We start from the raw sequence: 19,765 nt of genomic DNA on the forward strand, positions 1-19,765 counted from the left end.
GATGTTTATAGAGCTTTAACCATTTATTTAGACCCTACATATTTTCGTTTCTTTTTGTTTTTCTGAGACCTTCTTTACCTACTTTGGGTGTCCTAGAATGTCACATTAGGTTACTGGTTTTGATATATTATTGGTCAATTATGCTTTGCAGTAGAAAATGCACCTCTAGTAGGAATTCAGGATCAATCCACCAGAGGACTAAGAGCCTTCTGGGCAAAAGTCAGTGGGGAGACCTGTGGAGTAGCTAGATAGGCTGATACACATAATTCTGTCAATCATCATCATTTGGATGATTTCAGCTAAGAATGAGTCAATTTTCTGAAACAAAGCCCTGCAATATACGATAATTGAGTCATGTATAAATAAATAACATTTCTTGATAATCTCTTCCTGGCTTTCTGTTTGATGTTCTTCAATAGTGTGCTTGGTCGCATCATCAGAAATTAAGGACTGCAACAAGGACTATAGAGTAGGAGTCCCCTTCTACCTTGTTCTTGTGCTCTTACCACCTTCCAAACCATATCTACTTCTCTGCAGAGCTTGGAGCTGGGACTTTTTTCTTGCAGCTTTTACAAGGTGACGCTCAGGATAGGGAAGGAAGTTATAAAGGTGAATAAATGGACACAATGTTAATATAGAAAGGGAATAGAGACATATAAAGAAAAGGCTTTCTTTCCAACTATATCAATTGGGTAACCTGTCACAGGAAGGCAGAACTTCTCAAAAAGTAAGGAAGGTGACGAGGAAGTCTAGGACTTGGAGTTATGAAGATAACAAGCAATCAATCTGGAAATTCCACTCTGTTTGAGATTAGTTTTGTTTGGAAATTACTCGTCCAGTTTAGCGAGTTTACTATTTTTGTATATTTCGTTCTTACTTTGGCATTAGTTTCAGACTGATCCCATAGGCAGTCCCCCTCTGCTCCCCCCACACACGCATCTGTCCCTCTTTGTCTGCGGTTAGTGAAAGCATGAACAGTGTGTTTTATAATATTAATAGCTGTTATTTATCACTCTCATTTATTTCACTAAGATTTTATTCAATTCCTCGTATGAGTGATACAAATTGTCACCTTTACGATCAACTTGCCTCAAAGGGAGGGGTTCTGAAGCGTGTGCGGGGCTGCAGCAAGTCAGTTATAGATTATGGGTGCCATCTTGTTCCCCATTGGTGACCACCTCCTCACCCTCCGTCAATCCGCTCCGGGCCATCCATTCGTGGCACCATCATGGGCCCAGCAGCGTCTGCCCACTCTCCGCCACTGTATGCACTTCAGACAGCTGCGCCTGCCCTACCCCCAGGGCTGGAGGATTATCAGGTATCGGCGAGGGGCCCCCAGCATTTACAGGTGTGCTGCCATCTTGCCATTCGGTCGGCCATGCTCCATGTTAGATTCACGCCTGACATTAATGCCTACCACAGCATTGGAGATACTGGCCTGTTTTGTTATATAGTCGTACACTGTGCAGTGAAAGGTGGTTGGGTAGTACGTCCAGATGTAATCTAGACAGGCTTCATGCATGCCTGCCTGTTCATCTCTGCAGATAATGAAGAGTTCAAGAACTACATCGTAACAGGTGAGGTTGGCTGTTCTACCCTAAGGTATTCTCTGCACCTATGTTAACTGCAATAAATGCCATAAAGTGTTAAGGTGCACAGGAGAGGAGTGCCCACCACTTCCCACTTCTCTTTGCTAACCTGCTTCCTGCCTTCACCAGGCCCATGGACCTGACCACCATCAAGCGTAGCCTATCAAAGGGAGTCATCCGCACCATGGCTGAGTTCCAGCGGGACGTCATGCTGGTCTTCCAGAATGCCATCATGTATAACGCCGCTGATCATGAGGTCTACCTCAAAGCTGTGGAAATGCAAAAGGACATCTCTGAGATACTTCAGGTCAGATGGGACAGGGAAAAATACATTAGGCTTCTTATATGGAGCTGGGAGCCAAGGCACCATGCACTTTGGGCTGAGGTGATGAACAGGGTGTGTGTGTGAATACAATAATTTTAAAACAATGTCTGTTTCTGCAGGTGATGAGTAGTCGTATGGACTCCAGCTTCTTTGGCGACACTGAGTGACCCCTTCTACAGTCTATCTCAGATATTGAAACTAAGGATCACTGAACAAAGTACAGCCTTTGGTCTTGAATGGACTGCACGTGTAGCGATCACCTGCAAAGAGACAGACTGGTTTCTGTAGAACGAGGCATCTAGAGTGCTCTCCACCGTTGGGGTTTCTATTAAACATCTGCTGCAGTCTGTCACCTTTACCATAGAAATGCTAAAGTGCTCTGTTGGATTTTATTGAATGTCTCTACGATTATCACAATGCTGTGAAGATTGTTGTCAGAATGAATTGCAGGCAAAGTGCCGTGAAGCCTGATGATCTTGCAGTTTCTTAACATTTTTTTGGGACCTTCGTTTTTACTTGATGTGCTTGGACATCTCTGAGTTGTACAGATTGTGTGTCGGAAATATCTTAGTTGGGGTTTGGGTGGAAGACCTAATGTCTGTACAGAACTCACACATCTCTCAGGATAGGAGTTTTGAAATTTCCAAAGAGTGTTTGTCTGGACATATGACACCTTTGCTGTGAGCAGGATGTTGATTGTCTATGTCACATGGTTCGTGGACTATAGCGGGGCGTAGGACTCTCCATGATCTCTGGAGAGAATGGGACATGCAGTATTTTGGCAGGGCATGGGGATTAGAATATATGCAGAGTATTAGGCACTGTGGAGGGAGGTATCAGTAGGGCACAGAATGCCTTGATCTCAGCACAGCATAGAGCACATGGATCTATCCTTCACCTGCTTATACAGTCCTGAATCCCTGCAAAGCATTGGTTCTTGGATCTCAGCAGAGAGAGTCTATCGCATTTCGATCAATGATGGTACATGGTTACCAATCTGTACAGCATATGGGATCCTAGATCTAAGAAGATTATCAGCCTCCTAAATCCTTGGTAGACCCAAAACCATTTATCTCTGCAACACGTATCACTCCCCGAGCTCCACGTGTGGTAACCATACCTACACTTTAGCAAATGTTAAGTTTCTGGATATATTCTGAAGTTGTTTCTCTTCTCACTCCCTTAACTTGTTGATAGTCTCCCTTGGGGTTGTTCCACCTGTCACACAGGTTGTTAGTGTTCTTTCATTTTCTTGCTGTTCTTCAGCTGATCAGTTGTATTTTGGGTTTTGAGGACAGGGTGACCATGATGCCCTTCCTTATCTTACAGAATTAGTTTGTGGGGTTGGCGCGATATAGGGCGATGGATGATGTGTAAGCTGAAGGCATCCTTCCCTTTCCTGTATAAATTTTAGATTTGGGTCATCATTGTTAGCACAGGATGTTGTGGTTAGCAATATGTCATTTAATCTTTTATACTTTGTGTAAATAAAGATTTGTGCTAAAGTGCCGTATTTAGACTCCTGTTGTGTCGCGCATTTTGTTTTTTTAGTTCCCTCCCTTCTTAATAATCCTCAGTCTTGCTGCAGTATGCACCCTTTATATTGAATTGTCAGCCCTGCAGTCTAGTGTCCATACTTATGGCCTTATTACAATGAGGCTGGTAATTTTGATTTGGACCAAAATACGCATCAGAATTTGCAACTTGTTCAAAATATCTGCACAGATCAAGCTGCTGCCCTTCATAAATGTCACCCTGTACAACATGGGCAAGAAAGAAGGTGCTGATTTTATGCTCACTCGACCATCCAGAAAACGCTTTTTGGCCTCATCAGGGTTAGAAAATTCCTATACAAATGCCACAGTACAATCAGTATGAAACATTACAATACAGATATTGATGTGTCCTAACAACAGACTGAATTGATGGAGTCTAACACAGCAAACACGTTTTAGTGTAAGTTTGGAAACCTAGGTACAGAACACAAACAGTAATTGAAACAAATGCATTTTACTAAAACAATGTATTTGGCCTGCATCATGATTTGCAAATATGTTTTCCTTAACTAACTTAATATTTAAATTCTGATTGATTTTAAATCAAATTTCCCTGCATATTTCTTTCTTAACAGTTTTCCTAACTTTAAAAAAACTCCCAAAATGGATGTGCTGGGTTTTAGATGAAAACATAATATACACACAAACATTCGAACTGAGACTAAAACAGTTTGAAAATGTATGTGACATTAGCATGCCACAGAGTGCCTGTTGGACTTGGCCCTTTTTGCAGGGTCATCTCTGAACTTTTTGCCTTCCTCCTAGCCTTTTTTCTGACATGGTGTTGATGGTTTTAGGACTCTGGGCACCACTTTAGCACTGCTGTCCAGTGTAGAGTGCGTGTGCTCTCTGTGATAAACATGGTAAGATTGGTCCACACCCCTTTTTTTGCCTATTTAATTTACCTGTCAGTCCCTTGTAAAGTGGTATCTCACATACCCAGGGCTGGTAAATTAAATGGTACTGGTGGGCTTGCAGCGCTGATAGCGCCTCCCACCAAAGTAGCCTTTTAAATCTGTCTCAGGCCTCTGCGATTGCAGGGCCTGTGCGGGCAGTGTTACTGCCGCTGTGACGTGGCACCTAAAGTGTTTGACATGTCTGTAACCCCATTTTAATGCATGTCAGTCACCCCTAAGGTAGGCCCTAGCTAGCCCTATGGGCAGAGTGCATTGTAGGTAAAAGGTAGGACATGTACCTTAAGTGTATGGCATGTCCTGATAGTGACAAACAGCCATTTTGGTTTCTCGCTGCTGTGAGGCTGCCCTCCCATAGGAATGCATTAAGGATTCCCTGATAAGTGTTTTAGTGGTATTTTCCAATATGAGAGGAGCAGCGTGGTCAAGTTTGGTATGGTTGGAATAGTAATAATAAATGCTGCGTGATGGTGTGCGCTGATTTATTATCACTATTTTAGAAATGCCACTTCTAGAAGTTGGCATTTCTGTGTGCTATGTTTCTGCCTGCCTGATGTGGATTGCATGTCTGGCTTTGGGGTGACAGGGGCTGGTGAGGAGTATGTGGGGCTCTAGGAGGGGCAGGGTGAGTCAGTGCTATGCTGAATAGGGCATCTGCATTTGGACTAGTGGGTGGAGTAGTCCCCTGACCCTGAATAGGTCTGTGCCTGCCTATGTGAATGCTGGCTTCGCCCCCCCCTGTGGTGTGTCTGATGACAGAGCCCCAACCTGAAGAGGAGCCCTGTAAATAAAGTGCTGGCTATTTGTAAAGCGTTTGCGCAACACACTCACACAGCAGCAACACACTAGGCACGCCACAAAAGGAACTCCACACAAGATTATATAAAAAAAATAGTGACTGCTCATACCAAGCTACCAAGGGGGTGAGCAGGGGTTATCTTCACGGTGTAACTCCCTTGCCCTGATAGAGTGTTGGTTTCTGCCTGGCTTTGGCGCTTGCCCTAGCCAACCAGAAATCCCGTTTCTAACACTGGTTGTCAGCGGTGAGGATAGGACTTGCATTTGCACAGTACCAAAGCAACAACTGGTTGCACTACAAACTCTGCATTTAGAGAATCACATGTATGGGGATTATTTTACCTGAGTTTTATTTTTCTCCTAAAAGTGTCATTTTCAAATTGTGTACTCTTGCTTCAGATCTCACACCTAGGAGTATTGCGTTGTACCTGTGTGGGTTTTAGTACCTTGCCAAAATGGAATCTGCCTTTCATGTACATGATCTGTTGGAATACAGTATGTTAGAACTAAGGGGGTTCTGTGATGAGAGAGGCTTAGCAGTAAGTGGGGAAGACACTCAGCTATTACTTAGGAAAGCCCTGCTACACTGGCAACAGGTTACAGGGAGATATCAGGACTCTGAGTGGGAAAGGGCCCAGGCCGCACACCAAGAGGGTGGTGGGTCCGAGGGTGGCCCTGAAGAGTCTGAAGAAGAGGAAGAAAATGACAGGGCAGGGATGCCACTAGATAGTGAGGACCCCATAAATAGGGAGTCCCTTGCAGTGCCCCATCCCTTTTCCTGTCCCCAGAGGAGTGGGTGGATAGGAGGGAAGAAAGGGAGCATCAGCTGGCTTTGGACACGCTCCAGTCAGTGTATGCCAATAAGATAGCGCGGCTGGGTTTGAAGGAGAAAAAGGCCTTGTGGACCGAGGAGTTGACTCTCAAGGCTTTGGTCCTTGAAGAGAAGAAGCTAGAGACTGAGAGGGTCTTAGCGCAGGAGAGGATGGCGGAGGCAGAGAGGGCTTTTGCAAGGGAGAAACTAGCTCTGGAGGGTAGATTATCCCCTGAGTGCAGTTTTAGTTGTCTGAATTCACCAGTGAGGGTGGGGCCCAGTGGTGGCAGCAATATGGAGTCCAGTGCAGGAAGTCCCACTCCCAGATCCCAGAGCATGGTACCTAATTCCCAGGAAGAGGGTGTCACACCTGAAGGGTATAGGTTGAGGTTCAGGGCATTAGGAAACTGTCTCACCAGTCTTGAGGGGAGTTTGTGAATGAATGTTGTGATGCACTGAAAGGCTGGGTGATGAATAGCACGGCAAATCATCTTGAAGGGCTGTTCAATCTGGTTGTCAGAGAGCACATGTTCAGTAATTGTTTTCCGGGGTTATGCCAACACCTGTTGGAGTGTGAGTTCTCTGATCCCAGGGAGCTTGCACGGAAGGCAGACCTCTGGCTGTGATACGGAGGGTCTGAAGAGGCATTGGAGACTGATCCCAAAAGGAGTGGCTCAGGTATCTTCCGGCCCCGTTTGTTGGAAGAGGTCCAGAGTAGCCCAGCTAGGCCCCGGTGTAGTGGGAGTGGTTTAGGGGCTCACGTCCCGTCTCAGTGGAGGAGTGAGTGTGGGACTGTGTGTCCCAAGGTGCCCGAAACCCAGTCTCAGGGCCTGGAGGGTTCCCTAAGGAGACACTAGGTTGGGGTCCTCAGCTGTACTAGTAGGCCATTTGAGGGGAATCTCTTAGTGTCAAGAGAACCTGGAGCATCTGTAAATGGAGTTCCAGTGCTTCTGGTGTCTGGCGGCGCCACTACTAAGTGGAGGGTGCAGAAGTCCAGATTGAGGGGTGAGAGGGGGATGTGTTCCTAAGTGGGAGAACCAGTGGGCCAGGGACCAGCCAGAGGGGCTGAGTCTCCTAGGAGTGACAATGGTGACACCACTTCTGTCCTGGGGGATTTTCGTGCACTGTCAGATAGACTGGGGTCGGGAGATCTGCGCGAGGCAGACTGTCACACGACACATGAGTCATGTGTTACCCTTGGGGGGATACTGTGTGAGTCCCCAAAAGTCCTGGTGTGCAGGGCAAGTGTTCAACTGCAGGGTTTAGTCCCTGAGTTGGGAGGCCAGGTTCAGGTTCTGCCTGACCTGGAGGGAAGGACATCTGTAATCAGTGTCCTGACTGGGGGGATACTGTGTGAGTCCCCAGAAGTCCAGGCAAGTGCTCAGCCGCGGGGTTCAGCCCCAAGGTTGGGAGGCCAGGCCCAGGATCTGCCTGACCCGGAGGGAAGGACATCTGTAACCAGTGTCCTGATCGGTTTGGTTTCCAGGGGTACCACTCCAGGTGGGAGGGTGCAGCACTTTGGAAGATGGTGTAGAGGGAGGGAGTCCTAACCTCTGACCCCGGTGCAACCTGAGGGTTTTGACCCTAGGTTGGGAGACCAATTGCTGGAGAGAGGTCCTGAACTGGTGGGAGAGTTGTGTTCTGAGGGTGCCTCTCCAAGGAGGGGAGTTCGGAACCCTAGAAGTAGAGGTAGGGGGAGGAGAGCCTCGCCTGTGACTTCTGGTCAGCCTGAGGGTACAGACCCTAGGCTGGAGGATCAGTGGCAGTTTAGAACTGCCCTGATGAGGGGTAGAGTGGAGAGTGGGTACTATGTGCCTGGGGCTACTGCCCCCACTCTGAGATGGCAAGGACCAGATACATCTGGATGGCCTAGGGCCTGGTCCTGGCCAAGGACAACTAGGAAGTACCAGTGGAGTAGCTTAGTTGGTCCTGGGAGCTTTGACAGAGGGAGCCACATGGGTTCAGAATGGCGTAGAACTGGAGTGTGCCCCTGCAGTTGCGGGCCCACGTCCGTGTTCTATCGCCCAAGGCAGGGAAGCCAATCAAGGTGGTGATTGTTCTACCCTGCGTTTTGGCTAGAAGGGGTTGTGTCTGACTTGGCTCTTTTTGCAGGGTCATCCCTGAACTTGTTGCCTTCCTCCTAGCCTTTTTTCTGATATGGTGTTGGTGGTTTTAGGACTCTTTGCACTTTAGCAGTGCTGTCCAGTGTAAAGTGCATGTGCTCTCTGTGATAAACATGGTAAGATTGGCCTATTTAATTTACCTGTCAGTCCCTCGTAAAGTGGTATCTCACATACCCAGGGCTGGTGGGCTTGCAGGGCTGATTGCCCCACCCACCAAAGTAGCCTTTCAAACCTTTCTCAGGCCTCTGCCATTGCAGGGCCTGTGCGCGCAGTGTTACTGCAGCTGTGACGTGGCACCTAAAGTGTGTTCCATGTCTTGACCCCCCTTTTACTGCATCTCATTCACCCCTAAGGTAGGCCCTAGCAAGCCCTATGGGTAGGGGCATTGTAGGTAAAAGGTAGGACATGTACCTTAAGTGTGTGACATGTCCTGGTAGCGACAAACAGCCATTTTGGTTTCTCACTGCTGTGAGGCTGCCCTCCCATTGGAATGCATTGGGGATTCCCTGATAAGTGTTTCAGTGGTAATTCCTGTTATGAGAGGAGCAGCATGGTCAAGCTTGGTATCGTTCGAATAGTAATAATAAATGCTGTGCGATGGTGTGCGCAGATTTATTATCACTATTTTAGAAATGCCACTTCTAGAAGTTGGCATTTCTGTGTGCTATGTCTCTGCCTGCCTGATGTGGATTGCATGTCTGGCTTTGGAGTGACAGGGGCTGGTGCAGTGTGTGTGCGGCTCCAGGAGGGGCAGGGTGAGTTGGCGCTAGGCTGAAAAGGGCACCTGCATTTGGAGTAGTGGTTGGAGTAGTTCCCTGACCCTGAATAGGTCTGTGCCTGCCTATGTGAATGCTGGCTCCACCCCCATGTGGTGTGTCTGATGACAGAGCCCCAACCTGACAAAGGGGAAGAGGAGCCCTGTAAACAAAGTGCTCCTAACTCCCCAGAACCAGTAAGGACTGGTTCCCCCAAGCCCTGTGCCAGGGATGACAAAGGAATTTGGGATATAAATATTGGGTCTGTGACCTCATAAGGTGTGCTTTTTTCTGGTACTGGGGGACGTGCTGCTGCTGGGCGCCAGGAGGAACCGCCATGAGGGACTGCCTCCCTGCTGGAGGGCCCTGTGAGCTGGCCTGCCTTGGCCCAGCCTTTGCCCTGAGGAATTTCGGGGGCCAAGCGCCTCGTGAGAGCTGTATCTTTATTCCAGGAAGGAATCCTGGTGCTCTGCACTGCTGCGCTGCTTTCCGAGGGAACCCCGGCATTGGGATTCCCCCACGTTGATGCATTGGAATCGGGAGTTCACCCTGCATTGGTGTCCTGTGAAAAGGAGCAAGAGCCCACCCCGATGTTTGTGCGCTCCTGTTGGCGGGAGCCCACCCTGCTTTTGTGTTCACCTGAAGGCGGGAGCCGAGAGGGAGAGAAGCCGCCAAGAAAGGAACGCCGAGAACTGGAAACCAGGCAACTTGCCTGGTTTGGGGCATGGCCGGAGGCAAGGCAGCCAAACTGATCACGGCGGAGTAAGGCGGGGCCCTGTGTGCTGGTGGGAGCGCCCGTGTCTGGCCCAGAAGAAGCAACCAAGGCGGGAGCCTACCCTGCCTTCGTGACTGCCGGCAGGGAAAGGAAGCCAGCGAAGGCTTCGCCCCGTGTTGTGGAGCCCGCAGAGGAACGTTGACTCGCCCGGAGTGAGGGTAAGTCCGAAGAGCTGACCGGAGGGGAATCAGTGCCTCCCCTGGTCTCCACGTAGGCAGCCGCACCGCGGAGTAGTAGGCGGCCGCTTTTGGCCATCGCTTTGTCTAACGGGGGAATCGAGGGAGGTCTCCCTGCCCTTATGGGCTATGCCTTGCCCTGTTGGGGAATATTATGGGGACTACCCTGACGCTGAGTGCACGAGACCCAGAGAGGTCTACCACGTAATCTGATAGCCAGCAGCTGCACTCGCAACAGCTGCCGATTTGGGGCATTGGGGACAAGAAGCCGTGTTGGCAGAAGAAGGAGCCCTGACTTGTGGACAAGGGCATCGCAAGGACGTCCAGGACGGGCCCCCGAGGGTAAGGCCAGACGGCCTGAAGTGAGCCTCTATGTTTTAGGTGAGTCATAAAGCCATGAGGTGCGGTGTGTACCTTGTCAATGACTACGGGGCACCAATGATGTGATACATTGTCCAAAGATGATGCCCTGTATTGCTGATGATCATATGCCGAACAAGGCTCTGCATAAGGTGGTTGTGCTAAGTACACCCTATTGCCAGTAGTTACTGGTTGCTATGTTATGCCCTCTATGATGATGCATAATATGTTTATGCTTAGGATATTTATGCATAATGTGATTTATGCATAAATGTTCTGGCCTAATGTGCTGCAGGCATAATGTGTTTTTGTTGCAGGTGCTAATGCTAAGTACAGTACTTTACCAGTAGTCACTGGTTGTGTTTTATATGTGCTACTAGTGCTTTCTGAAGGATCTGACAGTGGCCTGATTGGCCCTGTCATGTGTATATAATCCCCTGTGAATATTGCCTAGTGCCAGTTGGCACGGTGTATATTGTATGATTATGATTCTAATGTGTTTTGGATAATACAAAGGCTATTTGTTTATATAACCTTGTGTGGAGTTCCTTTTGTGGTGTGCCTAGTATGTTGCTGCTGTGTGAGTGTGTTGCGCAAATGCTTCACACATTGCCTCTGGGATACGCCTAACTGCTCGTGCCAAGCTAAAAGGGGGTGAGCAGGGGTTATCTTCAGCGTGTAACTCCCTTGCCCTGACTAGAGTGGTGGTTTCTGCCTGTCTTTGGCGCTTGCCCTAGCCAACCAGAAATCCCATTTCTAACAGTGCCCGAACCAATAATGGCAGCTGCCCTTTCTGTTGCAAGTGTGAGATCTCAACATATTTTGCTCTATACATTTTCTTGCTGACTCACAGATTGATATCTCTTTTTACACACCATTCATTGGAATATTTTCTTGGGCTGGAGTGATCTGAAGACAGACTAAAAAGTGATCCAAATGTGTGCAGAAAGCAAGTTTAATACCAGACAGGTTCACAAAGTTGCTGCACCTCTAAATGTATCTGACGAGCCAAAGAGCCATTTTAGGAGTGTAAAACCTTGTTTGCAATTCACGAAAGCTGGTTTACTCACATAAGACTTTCCTGTGAGTAAATCTGTTTCAGTGGGATGGGTTTTGGTGTTCATAGGCAGGATTGCTCAGAAACATTTGACCCAAACAGGTCAGAGATAGATTTACTAACGTCAAAGTTACGAATAAATCCCTTTCACTATTGTGAATAAGAATGAAACACCCACAAAATTGGTGTAGGACATACTGTAACAAAAAAGCAGAAAATAACGCATTCACACATAAATAAATTCCGCCATGTGCACTTGACATGTAGAATAACTGCTTGTGTGGAAATGGACGTAACATTTAGAAAAGTTTCTCAGGACTACGCTTCGAACCCCACAACTGTTGGAAGTTTCTAAGCGTACACTTGGAAATCTTTGCAAATGCTAAAATGTTGGCAATCTGCACCCACTACATATTGGAAACTTGCTGCAAATGTCCCACTTTTTATGTTAATGGGGCCTTTCTGTATTGTTTAATCGATGGTGACGTCAGTTCCGCTTCCCGTGCTCAGGCGAGCTCTGAGCTGAAGCCGTTACCGACCGGTAATTGGATTTTGAGATGTAGGGCCAGTCATTTTACAGAATCTGTAAATTTACCGATCTGTAAATTTACCGATTCTGTAAAATACCGAATCGGTATTTTTACCGATTCGGTAAATTTGATATGTAGGTGGGACTCTTCTGAGTCCCACAAGCCTTACTGAATCAGTATTTTACCATCAAATTCAATTTGATGGTAAAATACCGATTCCGGTGTGCATGCACATGTGTGCATGCACACCTGTGCCATATGACGGGCAGACCTGCCCTTAGGGCATGTATGCCTGCCACATGGCACCCGACCCTGTTTTGGGGGTGCTAGAGGGTGTCAAAGTGACACCCCCTGCACCCTTGTGAAATTCGGTATTTACCGATTCGGTAAATACCGAATCGGTAATGCCCATTCATTCCTATGGGCTTCAAAGCCCATAGGAATGAATGGGCATTACCGGTCGGTATTTACCGAATCGGTAAATACCGAATATTACCGATTCGGTAAATGCACATCTGGATTTACCTACATCTCCCTGCTTCTATTTTATCGATTCATAAATACCGAATCGGAAACATTCGGTATTTATGAGTCGGTAAAATAGATTTACCTACATCTGGCCCCAGATGTAGGAGCCTAAATACCGGTCGGTAACGGCCGATTTCGGCCATTACCGACCGGTATTTAAGAATTGGCATGTAGGGGCATTTATTTTTGCAGATTCTGTAAATTTACCGAATCAGTAAATTTACCGATTCTGTAAAATACCGAATCGGTAATTTTACCGATCCGGTAAATCCAAATTTAGGTGGGACTCTTCTGAGTCCCAAAGGCCATACAGATTCGGTATTTTACCACCCAATTCAATTGGGTGGTAAAATACCGAATCCAGGTGTGCATGCACATGTGTGCATGCACACCTATGCCATGTGACAGACAGACATGCCCTTAGGGCATGTCTGTGTGCCACATGGCACACATGCCTGTATTTGGGGTGCTAGAGGGTGTCAAAGTGACACCCCCTGCACCCTGGCAGGAATCGGTATTTACCGATTCGGTAATTACCGAATCTGTATTTCCCATTGATTCCTATGGGCTTCACAGCCCATAGGAATCAATAGGAAATACAGATTCGGTATTTACCGAATCGGTAAATACCGAATATTAAAGATTCGGTATTTAAATTTCTAGAAATACCTACATCTCCCCCCTTCATATTTACCGATTCATAAATACCGAATCTGTAAAATTCGGTATTTATGAATCGGTAAATACGAATTACCTACATCTAGCTCTAGGTTGCTAGTCTGTGCACACTGTAAAAAAGAATGGGCTTTTCCTCTTTGAGTGCACCTGGTCTCCGTGTCATTGTTGCTCAAATCTACGCACTGTCTCACTTTTTGACTGTCTCGCTTCTGGACCTGCTTTACTCCTGCCTTACTCCTGCCTCCTTTAAATGCTACCAGGGCAAGAAAAATAGTTCAGGAGCTGAGCAGATATTCTTCACCATATTATAAGATGGCAGCGATGTTGCGGGTTTTCCTGGCTTATCGGTGTAGCATAAAAGATAGGGTGACTAGATTTTGAGAAGCATAAACAGTCAAGGCCAGACATATTTGACCTAGAGATGGTCGCCACTGGGTAGTTATAGTTAGGATCGTGTTCCATAGGAAATGCATTTTTTGTGTTGCTAATAACTTTTGTGTTGTTTGGCGAAGCTCTGCAAAACTTTCTAAAAAGTGTATTTCTTGCCTAGTTTACACATGCAAAGTTTCGGGGTGATCCCTCAAGCGGGGGCGGAGACAAAAGGGGGTCCCAAAACACGTTTTTCCCATTCATTTTCCCATAGGAACTTTAGGCACAGCTACAGCCTAAACCGCTGCATGGAGTTACACCAAATTTGGCAGAAATCTAGATCTAGGTCCAGAAACAGTGCTTTTTGTGTTTTGGGGTAAATCTGTTCAGTAGTTCTTGAGGAATTAATGCTCAAAAACTTTGTATATCTAGGGATGCGGAGGCTCGCTCCGTGGATCCCAACAGATTTCTAACAGATCTGATTGGCTGTCACCACCTCACTCAGGAAGATGTGGCAGCCATCTTAGGACTTGGTACTCGGTCCCAAGTCCTAAGAAAACAAAAAAAGAAAAAAATAGACACACAGGGCAGAGTAAAAATACCCTGACTCCCTAGGCCTGGTGGCAGGGGAGCCAGCCTGTGACCAAAAACGTTTTGTTTTTTATTTTGCCGCGAATTCCCAGAGGATTTGCAAATCCACAGCAAACGTCTTTTTTATAAAACAAGCACGGTCTTCCGCGCTTGTTTTTTGTTTATGCCACTGGGTGGGCCAGGTCCCAGGGAGATTTTTGTTTTATATTTTGGGGAGCAGGGTGAACTTGGCCCTCCTCCCCAGGCTGATTTTGACCCTGGAGACCCCATCCCAGGACCCAGCATTATTTTATGGGGGTAGGGGCATGTGGCCCCTCTCCCTGCGCTGTTTTCAGCCCGAGGAGCCTATCACCATGCCCAGCCGCATTGTAAAGGGGGAGAGGGGCACGCAGTCCCATTCACTGGGCCGATTTCGACCGAGGGGGGCTTTGTGGCGCCCCTACCTGAGCCATTAATGGCCCTGGCAACCCCATCCCTCAGGTCTGGCTCACAGGCTATGCATGTCCCCTGGTGCCTTTTCAAATCTTCCGCTAAGCGGTACAAAACAAAATTCCACTCCCAGCGGGTGAGAGCTTGAGAAACTTTAGATGTGAGGACTTCAGATGAAACAGATCTAAATATTTCTCCCACCTGAAAGGAGCAGCATTATTAGCGGCTCCCTCTGGGCATGGGCAATGCCAGCTCCCGCTGGATGTGAGAGCCAGCCGGGGCCCCGGGGGACATGGGTTCTCCCTGTGGCCTCCCACCTTACTGTGCCCGGGACTAAAAGTGACCAGGGGAGGGGGCTGCGTGCCCCCTCCCCCTAATTTCATTTCAGGCCCCCTGGGGCCGACCTCAGCCCGAGAAGGAGAGCCGTGTGCCTCCCTCCCCTACTTATGATGCCGGGCCCCAAGGGATGGGGACCCCTGGGCCAAAGGCGGCCCGGGGAGGGCGTCACATGCCTCCCCTCCCCCTAATTTCAACACTGGGTCCCAGGGGATGGGCTCCTAGGGCCAAAATCGGCCCAGGAGGGGGCATTGTGCCCCTTTCCCACAAAGATTAATGCTGGGCCCTGGGGGAAAGGGTCACAGGGGCTAAAATCAGCCAGAGGAATGAGGATGCATGCTGCCCTGCCCTAATGATAATGCTGGGCCCCCGAGGGATAGTGTCCCCTGTGCAAAGTTGGTTTCGGAAGGGGGCTGTGTACCCCCTCACACTCATTTTATGCCAGGCCCCAGGGGATGGGGTCCCCGGGACTCATAACAGCCCGGGTGGAAGGTCGAATGCCCCCCTCCTCCAACAATAATGCCGGTCCCCAGGTGATGGGGTCCCCGGGGCCGACATTGGCCTGGGGAGCGGGCTGCGTGCACCCATTTAGTTAACAATAACTCTGGACCCCCGGGATGGGGACACCGGGGCCAAAATCGGCCTTCAGAAGGGGAACATGTGCCCCCTTCCCTTAGTTATGATGTCCGGCCCCAAGGGATGGAGTCCCGGGCCAAAGATGCGCCCCCACCATGCACAGTTTTCTCATCAATAATTTCATTACAAATGTTCCAGTGATATTATCAATGATGTTATAGAAGATGTCATGAGTGATGTAATATGTGCATGACGAGGGGGCGAGTTATAGTTTTTTGTTCTTTTGGTTACCAATCCGAGCTGGATCTGTAACTGAAAAGAAAGTTAAATGCTCATGCCTTTTTTGTGAACAGTTGGGGGAGCGAAACTAACACAAGGGAGGGTGGAGGGTGAACAGCGAGGCAAAACATGGTCCCTGGGGGGAAATTAGCCAAGGGGCCATGAGGGGGTGGGGTCCTCCAAAGAAACTTGAGAGGGGATATGAAAGCAATAGGGGGAAGGGCAGGTGTGAAAGCACCACAGGGTTTGGGGGAAACCAACATTAAGGGCACAGGTGGGGGGAAGTCATGGGGGGAAGCTCACAGGCAAGCTCTAGAGGAAACGGGTGGGGAGCAGTTGGGGAACAGAGAGCAACACAGTGCAGGGTAAGAGATGTACATTAGAGAGATAGCTTAAAAACACACATTTGAATGGAGTGCTTCACACAAAAGAAAAAAGTCTTGCTTGAAAATCAAGCAGTGGATGCATCAATGCCAGCCAATCAAAGCGCCTATAAAGAGGCAATGCTTCACTGAAGGGCCAAACACAAGTTTGCCAAGCTGGGACACAAATAAAAAGTAGACAAATGAAATTGACAAAGAAAGCCAGCCAATGGTAAGCAGTGATCAGGCTCCAAGTCCCTCTATGTTTTTCATAGACCTTGCCAGGGCACTACATGAATACCAGCACTATCAGTACTACAGATGGGGCTGCACAAGCATCTGCGGCCCCTTCTGGAATACCAAAGTGCTCCGGGAGCGCAAAAAGCAGGCGCGCACACACCTGTTGTGCCTCCACTGCACTATTTATAATAATTCTCTTGGTATCGATAATTGGTTTTAAAATAACTTTATGAATATTAAAAATTGTTGTGGCCCTTACACAAAACACGTGTTAAGCCTTTTATAGACACACAAAGTGTGTTGATTGCCATGTTATAAATATACATAGGCAATTTATGGTATGGTGGCCAGCTGAGTTCAATCCTTCGAATCATAATGGAGTTTTCATAACTTGAAGTAACTTTGTAAATGAGTGTATGTTTGAATGCCACTGCTTTCGAACTCTGTTTTTTAAATTTACCTGGCTGGTTTATGGTTACTTGATAGTATACCCGTGCTTAAAATACCTCTTTAAAATGTATTTATTTGATTTTTAATATTCAGAGTTCAAAGTTGTTTCATTTAGTTGGATACACAGTAGAATGAAAATTGAATGTACATTTTCCCCTTGATTTTGTAGATTTTTGCATTTTTACTGCACATTTAGGCACGTTTTTACCAGATTTTAAAGCAGGTTTGTTCCACATTGTGCCGGCGGAGAGGGGTAGCTTTTGACGGCGCTCTTCCTGGAGCCCAATGTGCTTTACAATTTCCTAGTCCAGATATCCTGCCAGCAACTGATAGATGCGATACTTTGGTTACTACTTGTTCGCTCTAAGATTCTCAACTCACAGTGTTGAGACTTGGTAGGTAGTTTGAACACCAACCACTGAGTGTAGATATTCCAACCACTAGGTCCTGATGAATTGCCACGGATCCTCCTGACCCAACGGCATGAAACATGTTGACCCACAGAGTAGAGCATAGTTGAACTGAATCATTAATTTCAGATAACTGTCACTCTTTTCACGTTTTTAATCAGGTGGATAGCCAGTCTGAATAAAAGTATCTTTGGACTATCCAACAATCACTCCTCACCCATCTACACGTTAATAGGCCCCTCACTCCCACTGCACCGTATGGCAAGGAACAAAAGATCTCCGCCAAAGAGCCCCTCTATGGGTGCCCGTCGGGTATTGCAGCGCCGACCCGACGAGGAGCAGGCCCATATGATGAAGCATGATACCTAGCTGGCTGGGTGTGTGAGGGCCCTAGTTCCGACAAAAGGAATTCCTTTCCTCTTAAACTTTCCAGAACAGCACAGACTTGGGTGCTGACTGACAAATATCTCTCTCCTTAGTTTTAATCGCTAAAGGAACTACATACCCCTTTTTCCTACGACACATGTATACATGAATGCATGTATGCTGGACCTTTTCCCATAAAAAAAAGCCCATCAGTCCCTCCTTGTTTGATTGATTGTTCCACCTCTACCCATAAAGTTCTGTTTACACAGTTATGTGCGCAAAGGTGCTGTATTATGTCACATTTTATATATTATTTAATTGGTGGTTCCGTGCGCTCTTTCTTTCTTTTCTCTCCCCCCACTCTCCTCCTCATAGCCTTCTCATTTTGGGTTACATATTTTTCCAAACACATGCTTGTTGCCCACACTGCTAGGTGCTACCATTTCAATTCACACTTCATACCAGAAAGGTATATCGTTAGTGAGTTTCCACCTGTTCTCTATAACCTCAGGATAGTTGTTTTTTGCCTGTAAGAGGATCTTGATCGCAGTGCAGGAATCCTTGCTTTACCTAGCACAATAACTTCTGGAGCAAATGGGATGGCCACTTCCATGGCTAGATGTATTTCCTCCAGTACTTCACTGACCATCAGACACTCATATGTGCCAGATTATTCTTAACCACCACCATGCCAGCATGAATCAGACTTCCCTTCGTACATTTGTGTAATCCTTATGGTTTATTGTTCTACACTCATAAGAACGTCTGCAATATCTTGAGCTGATTTGCAAAATTAGTTCTCGTTTGCATTCCTGACCCCTGCTTGTCATGTAATACCATCGCCAACGTCGCTTTGCAAATGTTACGAAATGTACATTTATCAGAATTCGTTGGTGCTATTTATATTCTCTGAAGTAGGGCAGGCTATGAGGTACCTAGTGACTGCTAGTTTATTACTTGGGTGCATCACACAAACTCTCAGATGAGTGTAGTGAAACCTCCCTTTCGCAGAATCCTCACTGTAGAATTTCCCCAAGGCACTAAAATGGATCTGAAGGATTTTGTAGCAGTACTCCTGCTGTCTGACAGTTGGTGCCATGTGACTCTGGGCCATATGTATCAACATTCTGTTTTGCGATTCCTAAATAGCGATTTTTAAGGAATCGCTATTTAGAAATCGAAAAATGGTATGTATGAAGAAAATCGCGGGTTTTTAGCAATTCCTTAAAATTCCTTAATTGCGATTAGCAAATTGCTAATCGCAATTAAGGAATAATTTCCCATTCATTGCTATGGGCCAGGAGGCCCATAGGAATGAATGTGAAATTATTCGCAATTTGCGATTAGTAATTTGCTAATCGCAAATTGAGAATCATTTCAAGGGTGCAGCGGTGTCTCAAGAACACCCTGCTGCACCCCTGAAAATGACATGTGTGCGCATATGGCGCACATACATGCCCTAAGGGCATGTATGAGCATCACATGGCACCTTTTGATTTTAAAAAAAATGATTTTTTTAAAGAATTCGCAACTTACCTCCAACTAGAAGTTGGTGGTAATTTGCGAATCCTTAATGGCATTTTGGAATGTTTTTTTCCTTGATACATTGCTTATAAGGAATCGCACAATTTGCAATTCCTTAAATGCAATCGCAAAATAAGGAATGGCAAATTTAGCGATTCCTTATTTTGCACCAAAAATGTTTCATACATACCATTTAGCGAAAATGGGTTTACAAACGCCGGAATTCTGCGAATTTCGGCGTTTGCGAACCCATTTTGCCTTGATACATATGGCCCTCTGTGCTGACTTCTTATCGCCCCAGAAGGGACAAAATGCAGCAGCATATAAGTACCATACCCTCCCCATTGACATCAGTTCTTTTTTGTGCCTTACCATGCAGATCTCAAGCTCCGCTCCGCTCTGACCTTTGTCGGTCTTTCATAAACTCCAAAAAACTTGTTTGCAGTGTACTAGGGAGTGATGTCCCCTCTGAACACGACAAGATTCAAACTGTGTTGCGACTGCAGGAAACAGATGTCAGCCAGGGACCTCCATAAAGTCTGCCTTTGTTGCCTGGGCTATGGACACACCTCAAAGTCATGTGATAAATGAGGCCTTATGCATCCAAAGGGAATTCAGGACCGGGAGGGGAAGTGGTAAGTCACCGAACTCAAGAAGAAGTCACAGTCTTAATGCAAGTTGTGCACCAACTCACGGGTGTGGTCCCGGTCCCAGACCCGGTCATGGGGCCGTTCCTACTACTGCTCTACTTCCCACTCACATTCTTCGGGTAAGTGAAAGACCAAGTCCAAGCAGAAGTATAGAAAAGTGAAGTGGAACTCAACCCCATTCTGTCACTCTGACTACAGAGAGAAGGTG

General features: G+C 47.0%; 1 protein-coding gene and 1 long non-coding RNA gene across 10 annotated transcripts in view; one reads left to right on the forward strand and one right to left on the reverse strand.

Annotated features, from left to right (window-relative positions):
- Window positions 1-3,410, forward strand: part of BRD8 (bromodomain containing 8) — a 791,877-nt gene extending 788,467 nt beyond the window's left edge. For 3 of the 9 annotated variants that reach the window (XM_078652722.1, XM_078652724.1, XM_078652723.1), the window contains exons 27-28: window positions 1,719-1,896; window positions 2,034-3,410. In XM_078652722.1, coding sequence (XP_078508848.1) covers window positions 1,719-1,896; window positions 2,034-2,081 — 226 coding nt within the window. In that variant the 3' untranslated portion in view covers window positions 2,082-3,410. Of the gene's footprint in view, window positions 1-1,718; window positions 1,897-2,033 lie in introns of those variants that run through there. The other 6 variants (XM_078652729.1, XM_078652725.1, XM_078652726.1 and 3 more) reach the window with 2 other exon arrangements.
- Window positions 1-19,765, reverse strand: part of LOC144768792 (uncharacterized) — a 108,676-nt gene that overhangs the window by 71,747 nt on the left and 17,164 nt on the right. The window lies entirely within an intron of this gene.

Source organism: Lissotriton helveticus, chromosome 7, assembly GCF_964261635.1.
Source record: "Lissotriton helveticus chromosome 7, aLisHel1.1, whole genome shotgun sequence".
Classification (NCBI taxonomy): domain Eukaryota; kingdom Metazoa; phylum Chordata; class Amphibia; order Caudata; family Salamandridae; genus Lissotriton; species Lissotriton helveticus.